Raw genomic sequence first — 13,284 nt, 5'->3', positions numbered from 1 at the left:
ATAGGACCTTTATTGTTTACAATATACATAAATGACTTAGTTGACAACATCGGTAGCTCCGTGAGGCTATTTGCAGATGACACGGTTGTCTACAAGAAAGTAGCAACATCAGAAGACTCGTACGTACTCCAGGAAGACCTGCAGAGGATTAATGCATGGTGCGACAGCTGGCAGCTTTCCCTAAACGTAGATAAATGTAATATAATGCGCATACATAGGGGCAGAAATCCATTCCAGTACGATTATGCCATAGGTGGTAAATCATTGGAAGCGGTAACGACCGTAAAATACTTAGGAGTTACTATCCGGAGCGATCTGAAGTGGAATGATCACATAAAACAAATAGTGGGAAAAGCAGGCGCCAGGTTGAGATTCATAGGAAGAATTCTAAGAAAATGTGACTCATCGACGAAAGAAGTAGCTTACAAAACGCTTGTTCGTCCGATTCTTGAGTATTGCTCATCAGTATGGGACCCTTACCAGGTTGGATTAATAGAAGAGATAGACATGATCCAGCGAAAAGCAGCGCGATTCGTCCTGGGGACATTTAGTCAGCGCGAGAGCGTTACGGAGATACTGAACAAGCTCCAGTGGCGGACACTTCAAGAAAGGCGTTACGCAATACGGAGAGGTTTATTATCGAAATTACGAGAGAGCATATTCCGGGAAGAGATGGGCAACATATTACTACCGCCCACATATATCTCGCGTAATGATCACAACGAAAAGATCCGAGAAATTAGAGCAAATACGGAGACTTACAAGCAGTCGTTCTTCCCACGCACAATTCGTGAATGGAACAGGGAAGGGGGGATCAGATAGTGGTACAATAAGTACCCTCCGCCACACACCGTAAGGTGGCTCGCGGAGTATAGATGTAGATGTAGATGTAAAAATGCTGCCAAAACTCTTGTAATGTTGAAAACAGCTTACCAAGATGAGGCCATGGAAAAAACTCAAGTGTATGAGTGGTTTGCTCGATTTGAAAATGGTGGCATGTCGATTGATGACAAACCTCGTTCTGTACGTCCATCAACTGCCAGAATCGACGAAAATACTGAAAGAATTCGCGTACTTGCGCTCACAGACCCTCGACAGACAATTGATCAACTGACAGAGATTCTTGGGTTATCTTGGAGCTCGGTTCAGCGAATTTTAGCAGAAGATGTGGAAGTGGAAAGGGTTGCTGCCAAATTTGTTCTTCAGGTTCTGTCTGACAATCGAAAAGAATGCCAAGTTGAAACATGTCGTGCTTTGAGACAACATTTAGAAATTGATCCATATTTTCCATCAAAGGTCATTACTAGTGATAAGCCATGGTCCTGTGTTTATGATCTAGAAACAAAGCAACTGTCAAGCCAATGGAAGACGTCATCGTCACCTTGTCCAAAATGATGTCGACAAGTCAAACCAACATCAAAACAATGCTGATTTGCTTTTTTGATGCCAATTGCGTAGTTCATTCAGAGTTTGTAACCCCATGTCAGACCGTCTATCAAGCCTTTAATTTGGGAGTTTTAATAAGATTGCACAACAGTGGTCATAAAAAGAGGACGCAATTTTAGGCAGACAGGAGACTGGTTCTTCCATCGCAACGCACCTGCACATGATTATCTCTCTTAGACTGTTTTTGGCTAAAAATGGCATGGTTCTGCTGCCCCAAGCACCTTACGTGCCTGACCTGGCTCTGTATGACATTTTCTCATTTCCACATATGGAAAGGGCTATGAAAGGACACCGATTTGACAACATCGAAGAAGTCAAGAAAAAACGAGGGAGGAGCTGTTGTTGTTGTGGTCTTCAGTCCTGAGACTGGTCTGATGCAGCTCTCCATTCTACTCTATCCTGTGCAAGCTTCTTCATCTCCCAGTACCTACTGCAACCTTACATCCTTCTGTATCTGTTTAGTGTATTCATATCTCTTGGTCTCCCTCTACGACCTGTTAGCCATTTCTAAAGATGGCTACAAAAAATGTTTCGAACAGTGGAAGGACGCTGGGGACAAATGCATTAGTTAGAATGAAGAGTATTTTGCAGGGGATAAGGTCGTTTTGTAAACAATTTGAAAATATGTAGCTTTTAAAAACTAATTCCGATTTTTTGGGCACCCCCGCGTACTCTCGCTCAGTTGAAATGCCTACAGTGTCAGCAATCTCACGAGTCATCATTTGGTGGTCTTGTATTATTATGTCATAGATTTTGTCAATGTTTTCTTTTGTGATGACCTCAGTTGGACAGCTGGAGCAGGCTTCGTATTTGGTGCTTGTCCAACCACATTAATTCATTAATCCAAAAGTAAATGGTCTTCAGTGATAGCGCAGGGTCCGCGTTAACTTCATCCAATTCTGTTTTGACCTATGCTGCAATCCAAACCTTCAAATGAAAATGTTTAACAAAAGCACGAAACTGTTTTCTGCATGTTCAGACGCAGTCGACACAGTGACCAATTCAGATGGCTGCAACAATGAACTATACGCTGTACGTTGTTGAAATTCTTTATACTATCCTTGGAATAATCGAGCTTATCAACCGTGAAGGTGCAGAAACAATGTGCTATTCTGTCATGGAAATTTAGCGATATTTCCGTGTACATCTACGTCCATATTCTGCAAAACCGCAGCAAAGAGCGAAAAAGGTCATCTCCTATGTTTTAGAATTTCTTCCTATTCCATTCATGTTTACAGAGTGGGAAGAATGACTGCTTTGTGCTGTAGTAGAACAATCTTGGTCTTCGCAATCACTGCATGTGTAACACAGGCTCTAGAATACCTCTAAAATATAAAATACCTAACTTGGGGATACCAAACTGTTCACCGAAAGTTTAAATTAAATTTTTGTGTTAAGACATGTTTTTCTGTAATTACCATATCAGGGCAGACACAGAATTGCATTGGTAATGCACCAATATAGATGGAGAATTTTCACATTCTAAATCTTTCAAAATGATGAATAGGTTATTGTGTGAAAAACTGTGTGTGTTAGAACAAGCCTTATAATTACATTTAACTAAAAAAAAAGGAAAAATGATGTACTAACAGATACTGTCTTAAGCGGAGCTCAACTTTGTGTGTACCGAGCGAGGTGGCGCAGTAGTTAGCACACTGGTCTCGCATTCGGGAGGACGCCGGTTCAAATCCGTGTCCGGCCATCCTGATTTAGGTTTTCCGTGATTTCCCTAAATCGCTTCAGGCAAATGCCGGGATGATTCCCTTGAAAAGGCACGGCCGATTTCCTTCACCATGCTTCCCTAATCCGAGCTCGTGCTCCGTCCCTAATGACCTTGTTGTCGACGGGACATTAAACACTGATCTCCTCTTCCTCTACTTGGGTGAAACAAAATTCTCAACAAAGTTTGTTATTCAGCAAATTTTATGTTCTGATTTGTGACTTATGTGTGTGCACAACCTGATGTCAGAAAAAACAGCGTTGGCGAAAATTATTGATGCTGTACCAAAACGACAAAGTCAGAATCGTCTGTTGGTATATGGACATTTTTTTTTTTTTGGGACACAAATGGAAGTGGATTAACCTGAGAAGAATTAAAAGAGAACTGCTAAATACTACGCAGATTTGTGGATCATGTTAGGAAGTCGCTTGCACTGAAACAGAAAGAAAAGTCTTTCATCTGCCTATTTGTGTGATGTGTGCAAGGAATAAAAGGTGGTCGAAGTACGATCTTCTTGCTATCGTGTAACGAGGAAACATTACTTGCTCCCCACATCCCAGTAACTTCTGACTGACCTAAACAACGAGAGAGTTTATCTTACGATATTGTCAAGTGTAATAGTGTAAAAGAGGGACACGGGAATCATTGACACAGGTTATTTTGAGGGATGTGAAAAGAGAGAGGACATATACAGTATCACAGATTACTGGGAAAACTGTGAACGTAAGCCTGAAACTTTGATGAACTACTAAAGGTATTAGAGAGAATCGGTTAATTTCTGTTCTCTGTAACTGTAAGCCCGCAGTTGGCAATATTTACACACTGCACAAAAAGATAATATAATAAAATAATCATAACTCACCTCGGTGCTGGTTGTTCATTGTTGTTTTTGTTGTTATCCACGTAATCGGGCCTGGAACTTATTTCAAAATACGGATGTGCAACATTGGTATGTTTCTCAGAAACGAAGGGCTTGTGATCGACAGTCGTCATCTCTTGGGTGTATTCATCCACAGGGTCGTATTGATAGGTATTTTTCTCGAGGAAAGTGTTGAAGTACTCGACAAACTCATTTATACGACTTCCTTGATCGGCAGAGAACGTATCTGGATTCTGGATGCGTTGCTCTTGGTCTCGCCTGGTTTCAGGTTCTACAAAGAAATTGATTCCCGGGATATTGGCTTTATTATTGGCCGCAATCAAATTTTCTTCGATTTTACTGCTAGTGGCCACTGTGCTCGAGCGGTTGCCTTTCGCGACCTCACTCATTACGTCCGGCGTGATGTGCGGTGACAGGGTAGTGATGCTGACGGTGGCCGAGGCTTCGGTCTGGTCCGTGACGTCGGTGGCGTTTCCGTCGTCCGCAGAGTCTGCGTCTTCGACGGCGGGGTCCATGGTGTAGCGGCAGCAGACGAAGTGCGCGCTGGGTGTGAACGCGGTGAGCAGCCCGCGGCAGTGGCCGCCGCTCGTGTCCGCCACGAAGTCGTCGTCCAGCGTGCAGTCCAGCCCCAGCAGGCAGTAGCCTGACCCGTTGCCGCACGTGCTCACCCCCATGATCACGAACAGGCCTGTCCAAAACACCAAGAACTTCATCCCACAGAAACATTTATTCATCTATGCATCATGTTCAGTAACACCCACCAAGAAGGAGAACTTAGGAGGTTGTGGAATGAGTCAGGTTTACATTAACAAGAGGAAGCAACCCTTAGAAACTTAATGTGTACTCTGTATTAACAACTAAGTACAAGTGTGGTAGCCGGCCGGAGTGGCCGAGCGGCTCTAGGCGCTTCAGTCTGGAACCGCGCGACCGCTACGGTCGCAAATTCGAATCCTGCCTCGGGCATGGATGTGTGTGATGTCCATAGGTTATTTAGGTTTAAGTAGTTCTAAGTTCTCGGGGACTGATGACCTCAGAAGTTAAGTCCCATAGTGCTCAGAGTCATTTTTGAACAAGTGTGGTGCCTGATAGTATTGCGATTAAACCAGCCAAATGTAACTTATGAGCCACTTGTAATTAAGAAATAGGACTCGTATCCATCTGACACTCCAGACTTTATTTTTCCACGTTTCAATAAATCACTTATAGCAGACGTCGCGATGGGCGTTAGAAAAGAACACGCACAATCTCCTTCCCCGCCATTCCTCAATTCTAGCTTGTGCTCAGTCGTACTTCATTTCTTTTCATACCACAAAACAAAATTGCGAAATTACAGTACAGTTGTGAAAATGGAAGCACTTTGCACATATCAAAATAAGATGGCGCTCTAAAAACAAAGTGAGTTCAGGTAAACCTTAAGATTAAAGGAGCGAAAATGGAATTCGGATGGAAAATACATTAACGAATCAGAAAAAGAATCACAGCTCTTATAAGAAAATTCTCTTCAGAAAAAAAAAAAACTCATTTACCACAGCTTCTTAGACTTCTTCCGGATAATGAGAAATTCAGAATTGAAAGAGGATTCAGAAAAAAGATTAAATATCTCAAAATGTATTGTCAACAGCAACTGAAAAATTTTCTGAAACACTGGCCACAATTGACGCACAGCGGTACGTGGACACTTTGGAAAAATTGAAGCAGGCCATCAAGTCCAAGCGCCCAGGAGTGTTGATGGACGGCATCACTCTGTTGCAGGGTAATGTCCGTCCATATATTGCCAAGGTTGTTTCGATTACATAGCGGAAGTTTCACTGGGAACCCCTTACACATCCTCCATGCAGTCCGTAAACCTCCCCATGCGATTTCCATATTTTTGAAGCATTGAAGAAAGACACTCGTGGCTGTCGATTTGTTTCGGAGGAAGAGATGAGCGCCTGGGTACAATCAGGGTTCCGTAGGCAACCGCGAACATTTTTCCATGAAGGAATTGACCATGTTGTTTCATATTTTGACAATTATGTTAACAGTTACGACGATTACTTTGAAAAAAATGTACAATTTACTTACATTTTTTCATGTGTCTCGTTTTCATTTGCCTGACCCTTACATATTCAGTGCGTATTAACAGTTTTGAATCATGTCAGCGACACATAATTATTCAAAATCTGAGGTGTGCTCCGCGAGCGATGAACGAATGCATGTTGATAATTATTTGTAGGTAGGGACTGATGACCTTAGTAGTTAAGTCCCATAAGATTAAAAAAAAATTATTTGTAGGGCCAGGGAAACAATTGGTTTGGACAATGGAGTAAAGTGGACTATACAGAAAATATAATAAAAGTGGCTGGAACATGTAGCTAGGGTAATAGATGGAAGATAGATCAAGGAAGATCTCTGCTAGAGATAATAGATAAGAAAAAGCTGAGCCTACGGCCTAAAATAAAATGTGTGTATAGCACTAGAAACGTGAGCAGCATGGATGGGCAAGCACACCTGAAGACCACAATCCATGAGTTGTGATCCGCGAGCAATGAACAAACGCACGTTGAGGAAAGGAGGCTTTTATCCAATAACGTATGCCAAATGACTGATTATGATGATATAAGTGTTCTATACCATTCCATTCACGGATGTACTATGGGAAAAATGATAACTTATATGAGTATTTGTGTAATGGGAGCGATACCTTATAGTGTATAGTGGTACAAGTTGCTATAAAACATAGCAACATGTCTCACGTCCCATTTACTAGACCGATGAAAAACGTGCGTTTGAAAAATCGTCACTTTAAGTAGAAGTAGCGTAAAGAGCATCTACTGTGCCTGGGTTTGTTGCACGTAAGTACAGATATGAGAAAGAAAAATGCGGGCACAGCGCAGAAAGCGACTGTGGAAGTGTAATTTGGACTAGCCAATGAGGAGTCACTTGCACTTTGCAATCGTGTGTTGGGAGTGTCGTGAACTCCAAAGAAGAAAGAGGCTTGGCGACAATGGTCATGCGCTAAAGAAAAAACTAATGGTGTTATATACATTCCATGATATGCTGTCCGCCTGTTTAGCTGAGTGGTAACGTGTTTGCCTACTATACAGCAGGCCCCATTCGGTAAAGAAGGTAACTGGTATTACAGGGAATGAATAAAGAATTGGCATCTCGAAATATATTGATCAACCCACAACAAGTAATCACATCTCAGGTGGCAAAGACTAGATACAGATGTCCGCTAAAAAAAGTTTCTCGGTATTTTTTGAGTAAGTTTTTCACGAAAACTCGACCATTTCTTCGAGAACCAATCAGTTGAAATTTTTTCACATTTTCCCTACACCTTCCGAGACAGACCCGCATATGACCTCTTGCGTTTCCCTGCTTTGGATACACTCTAACCGTCTTTTGTAGACTAGTTGCAGTATCCTAGCCATAAATCGAATCCTGCCAGTTTTCTCAGTTGCCTGCATGTCACAGCATCACTCACGGTCCCTCACAGGTATCTCGCTGAACCAACAAGACTTAACTTCATTAATTACTTATTAACCCTGTAGTTATAGGCTATTTGATTTGTACATGGATTTGAATTAAGACAGCCTTGCGGATCTTTGCACCGGGTCGATATTTCTTTACATTCAACAGGAAACTTTTACTGTATAATGCTTCTGTATAGATAAACACACAATTTGCATTATTATTATCCCATAAATCATTAATATACACTGAGTGACTAGAAATTATGGAAAGGCACTGGATGTGACGTACTGTCGCCGGCGGCGATCTAACCCGGAAGGCCATCGATCGCCCCATTCTAGGTGTGCTCAAAAAGTAACGGTTTTCTTTTACGATCTTCATTTATTCATCATCAACAACTATGTCCCCTCCAAAGTAAGCCCCCTCGGATATGATACGCTTGTATCAGCGCTTATTCCAATCTTGGAAGCACTTTGGAAATTCACTTTACGTTATGGCGTTGAGCTCCTTCAGCGATTCTGTTTTTATCTCCTTAGTGGTAGCAAAACGACGTCCTTTCATGGTTCTCGTCAGGGTTGGGAACAGAAGGAAGTCTTAGTGGGCCACGTCCGACGAACGCTGTGGCTGAGGCAACATAACGGTTCCGTTTTTTGCCACAAAATCACGAAAAAGGATTGACGTGTAAGCGAGATCGTTGCCGTGCTGCAATTCCCACGAGTGGTTTTACCGCAGTTCTGGTCGGTTTCTTCGGACTCGGTTCACACAAACGGCGCATAACTTCCAGGTAGTATTTCTTACTGACCGTAGGGCCTACGACCATAAGGCAGGAACTCATGATCCACTATCCCATTGTAATCGAAGAAAACAATGAGAAGAACCTTCACATATTATCTGTTATCGAACTTGTAAATTTTTTTGCAATCTTGGCTCTTTATGCAGTTCCCATTGCAACGATTGGGCCTTGGTTTCGACGTCATACCCGTATACCTGTGTTTCTTCACCCGTTGTAACCTTTTTTAGATCGTTGTCGACATCATTCAGTAACATTTAATGCAGATTCTTTGATTCATTTTAAACGAAAGTAAAAATTTGCCGAGCACTCGGAAACACACATAACCTCCTCTAATGCTGTCAACAGTAAACTAAATATTCAGAACAACTGAAAATGCAAACATACACCAGGAACAAGTGTACCACCAAGACAAAAAAATTAGAAAATTGGATATGTAAAGCCTGCGAAATTAAAAAAAATTCTGTTACATCTCGTATTGTTCTGTGAAGGCGACTTGACGTCCATTCGTCAGACATTTGTGGTCGTCTTGTGCGGCAGTTTACGCTGTAGAAATATTGTGTCTGCTATGCTGAAGCTCCACCCTAGTCACTAGTGACCACGGAAACCCGAATTCTTCAGTACTCTCCAGTACGCTATGATCCTAGGATGTCGCGCCGATTAATATCGCACGTCCGATGTCGCTTAATTCGCGACGTGCTGGAACGTTCACCACACGTCTGTCTGTAACAGACTGCTCAGATAATGTTATCACTATCGCTCTACATCCCATCTAGCCGCAACATTCGGGACGGAATACACGGCACGTCTTCAAATAGGACAGCCATTTCCGTAAATTTTGGTCACAATTTATAAAAGGAACAGAAATGGTTTTCCCGCACTCCTGACGGTCGTACTTGAAAGTACTTGTGTGTCTGTCGATTACTACCCGTGCGGAATGCGTGATGCATTCTGGCTGCCGAGAAGTTTCCAATCACGTCGCAAACCTTGCAAAATTTCCGTGCATACGTATTTTCTTCAATGGGAATCAATATGGCATTGAATCGAAACCTTTTCCAACGTCAGCTATACTTTATAAATTACTATCGAATAAAATTTGTCTGTAAGGCCATTGACCAGATTATTTATGAATCGCGACTTCCTATTTGTATAGTGTGTTGTGTGTTCGTCATCCCTTCTTGTTGGCTTAGTATTAACTTCCGAGTTTTGCACAGTGTTGGTATGAGTTCTTGACCTAACGAATAGATGAGTAAGTAAGGAGAATTTTATGATTCTTCCTAAAATAGTTCAGACCTTTTTATTATATGCTCTGTACGTGCAGCCCTAGGTACTTTGCATTATCACGCCAATTCAGTTCTCCACTTCCAGTGAGAAGCTACTAGTTTGGTTTGTTGCTCTTGTTAGGAATGAGATTAAATATACTGTTAACTCGTCTTCACTTGGTCTTTAAAAAGTTGACTTGCAGTTTATCTATGCTGTGAAAGTTTACTATGTGGAGTTTGGAACAAACTTCTTTTCTGAGTAAATAGAAAAAAATGGTATCTTTCCGGAAAAAGACACCGATTATCTTAGTTAGGCTCCAATAGAAAGATACCTTTTTAATCTCATTTACAACAATTTTTTACTGTGTGAATTTATCAATTCATTCTCGTACTCACTGAGTCGAACAACGCTCTCAAACGTTTATTTAATGATTACCTACGTTTTTTAACGAGAGGGTACCCAAAAGAATCCACACTTATTTTTAAAAAAATTAGGCTATTTTCAAACAAAAAAACCTTCAATTTCCTTCTGACACTAATACCCTTATCTAATAGTTTATTCCGTTATTCAAAATATTTTTTTAAGTTCGTCTTCTGTGATGCTAGACAGTATTTCTGTCCTTTTTTCCTTCAGCTCAGTAACTTTGGTTCAACGCTTTACTTTCATGTTTCATTTCATTCGGGAAAATTAAAATAAAAGTCGAAAAGAATCAGCTCGGCTGGAAAGGGGAAATGGGGCACAGGATTGTCAAATACTGGCGCACAGGCAGGTCTGTATGAGCCGACGCGTTATCGATTTGTGGAGAAACCAGTCGCCCGACTGTAAAAATCTAACCTCTTCCGCCGCAAATCGGTACTCATTTTCTCAAAACGTCTAGATAGGAAGTCTGGTTAATAGTATGTCTTATGGAACAAACTCTGAATGGACGACTTCTCACTAGGGGCGAAGCGAACCTAAAGTCTTCCACTGTGTTGATTGTTGCTTCCTTTCCGGTTTATAATTATAGCACCATGATTCGTCTCTTGTGATGATCGTGGAAGGAAAGATCAATCATTTACGAACTGTTATTTCAAGTGTCAACGTTATTTCTGTTCAACAGTCAGCAGTTGAGGCACACATTTAGCAGCCACCCTTTTCATCCCCAAATCTCCCATTACAGTTCATTGAACGTAATTCCAGGCAGCTTCACAACCTCATGATTTCGGGAATTTAAGTCATTTTCTTCTCCTTGGGCCGTGGAAGGACGAGCGGAGGGAGAATTGCCATTGTCATTGCACCTCTTTTGAAATGGAAAAACCATTCAGACACTTGAATTTTCTCCATTGCATCATCCTCGTGGGCAGTTTTTACACATTTCAAGAGTTTCTACACCGTTTTTTAAATCAAAAAGCAAAACTTTATGGTCACGCGGTGTTCACGAGAATGAGCCCTCGTATAGGGGAGATTCGTGCAGTATCGGCCGGCTTACAGCACCTGCCACTACAGTGGCTTGCCTCCGCGCCTCGAAATGGCGGACGTGTGCAGTAGGCAGAAGCAAGTTTGTGTATCCATGTGCCCAGGAGCCGGAATCTTCTTCCTCTCTTTAGTGCCTTGTCTGCTCTGTATGCTTGGTAGTGTTGCTGTAGCTCTTAGCTCACGGAAGGTTTTCTTGAGGCGTATGGTACCCGTTTTTAAGATAAGTGATTAATTTCGTTGCTATATTTCGGTTATCTATGTTAAGTACCGGACATCTAAAAAACGTTCCATGATAATTTCTATAAAAGGAAGGGCAATATGATTAGATCCTACTGCGTGTTTCTCGTGCGATACTGGCCTCCTGATTGTCTTTCAGAATAGGCCAGAAGTAATTTCAAATTTTAAACAACATTTTCTTCTTATTTTTACTTCTTTTCAGATTGAAATGGTGGAAAATAAGAAGACGCTGAGAGTAAATTGGAATGAAGAGTGCATGACAATGGACGTAGGAAAGGTTATGTCTAACAAAATGACCACAGGAAAGCAGCTGAAGCGCTCTCAACAATTACAAAAGAAAAAGATCGTTACTGAAGAGAAGACCTTAAAAGCAGAAAAAAATAAATTGTGAAAAACATGCAATGGGTGGCCTTGGTAAGCCAATTACGAAGCGGCGATGAAAACTGGAATTTACTGGAAATAATGAGTCAACATAAAAGACGGAAAAGTTTATTATGTGTTGGGAGGCATTTGAAGGAGACTAGGTGCTGTGCACCAAGTGTAGAGGCTAGACACATGTTGGACGTGTGAATCAGAAAAAAAGAAGGGCCGGCCGGAGTGGCCGTGCGGTTCTAGGCGCTACAGTCTGGAACCGAGCGACCGCTACGTCGCAGGTTCGAATCCTGCCTCGGGCATGGATGTCTGTGATGTCCTTAGGTTAGTTAGGTTTAATTAGTTCTAAGTTCTAGGCGACTGCTGACCTCAGAAGTTAAGTCGCATAGTGCTCAGAGCCATTTGAACCATTTTTTGAATCAGAAGAATATTTTGTATTTTATTTGCGATCTCTATAAAACAATGAGTTAAACGTCGTTGACTTAAGCTGAAATGGTAACAAAAATTTCCTATGCTTATGTATTCTATTATTATTCAGTATCGGTGCAGTGTATCATTAACAACCGATATGATCACAGAAAAGACAATGGCCGATACTGCAAGACACTTTCTACAAGCCTTGTAACTGTTTTACTTTCGACGTTATTAAGTACTATAAATAAAAAATCATTACACTGTACTATTCATAGAACACGTCTTGAGGTAAGAGAATAGTGTATTAATGTTCCAATTAGCCACCACAGTTACACAGCAAAGCCAAAAAACTTAAGCTGGCCGATACTATATGACTCTCCCCTAAACGGCGAATACACAAAGAAAAGTGCCACTAAAAAATTCACACAAGTCGAACAGAACCTTCTGTAACGGTCATTTTGTGACGCGGCCACTGTGAAGTGGTGGGGAGCCATTCTTCCCGTCGTCAGGAGGGCAGTGTGGTATGCCACACAGGCTCTGTGGGTTCGATGGGCTGGCGGGGGCTATGGCAGTCCTTCAGAGGTGGACACGCCCGCAGCGAAGTCGACAGAGTTCAGGAAAACTCTTTTGTTATTGATCAAGATAGAACACATATAGGTGCGGACTCTCATCCGGGACCGAGCGAAGTGGCACAGCGGTTAGCACGCATTCGGGAGGACGACGGTCTCAAACCCGCGTCCGGCCAGCCTGATTTAGGTGTTCCGTGCGCTTCAGGCAAATGCCGGGATGGTCTCTTTGAAAGGACACGGTCGGTTTCCTTCCCTCTCCTTCCCTAATTCAAGCTTGTGTGCTCCGTCGCTAATGACCTTTTTGTCGACGGGATGTTAAAACACTAATCTCCTTCCCCTCCTCCACACTCTTCCGGTGGGCGCAACCCGGCGTCGATCCACAGTGCCTTCGTATCGGCGTAGCTGCGGCGGGCGTCTCTGAAAGTGACGCACGTTGCTGGCAGGCAGCATGCTGAGTAGCACGAGCTGGAGCCAGCGCAGCATTCCTGACAGGCGGGGGCTGTGTGACTCGACATACAGGTCAGCTGCGCTCTGTCCCCGAAATCTTCGCCGACCCCTTCGCTGTGATAAGCAGCTATTTGTAGCACTCTCGCGTCGAGGTGTTTGCAGAGTGCCTGTGCTGGCTAGAGACCACAAACGGAGAACTCATTTTCACGTTGCATACTTCACAAATCAAGGCCCGCTG

The 13,284-nt window shown here is 42.4% G+C and overlaps 1 protein-coding gene across 1 annotated transcript in view; it reads right to left on the bottom strand.

The window, feature by feature from the left end:
- The window catches only part of LOC126162386 (uncharacterized), a 113,383-nt gene that overhangs the window by 57,823 nt on the left and 42,276 nt on the right, over positions 1 to 13,284 (bottom strand). Inside the window, exon 3 of the mRNA XM_049918862.1 lies at positions 4,029 to 4,734. Coding sequence (XP_049774819.1) covers positions 4,029 to 4,734 — 706 coding nt within the window. The remainder of the gene's footprint in view (positions 1 to 4,028; positions 4,735 to 13,284) is intronic.

This window comes from Schistocerca cancellata, chromosome 1 (assembly GCF_023864275.1).
Source record: "Schistocerca cancellata isolate TAMUIC-IGC-003103 chromosome 1, iqSchCanc2.1, whole genome shotgun sequence".
NCBI lineage: Eukaryota > Metazoa > Arthropoda > Insecta > Orthoptera > Acrididae > Schistocerca > Schistocerca cancellata.
This window is presented reverse-complemented; position numbering and strand designations above follow the sequence as displayed.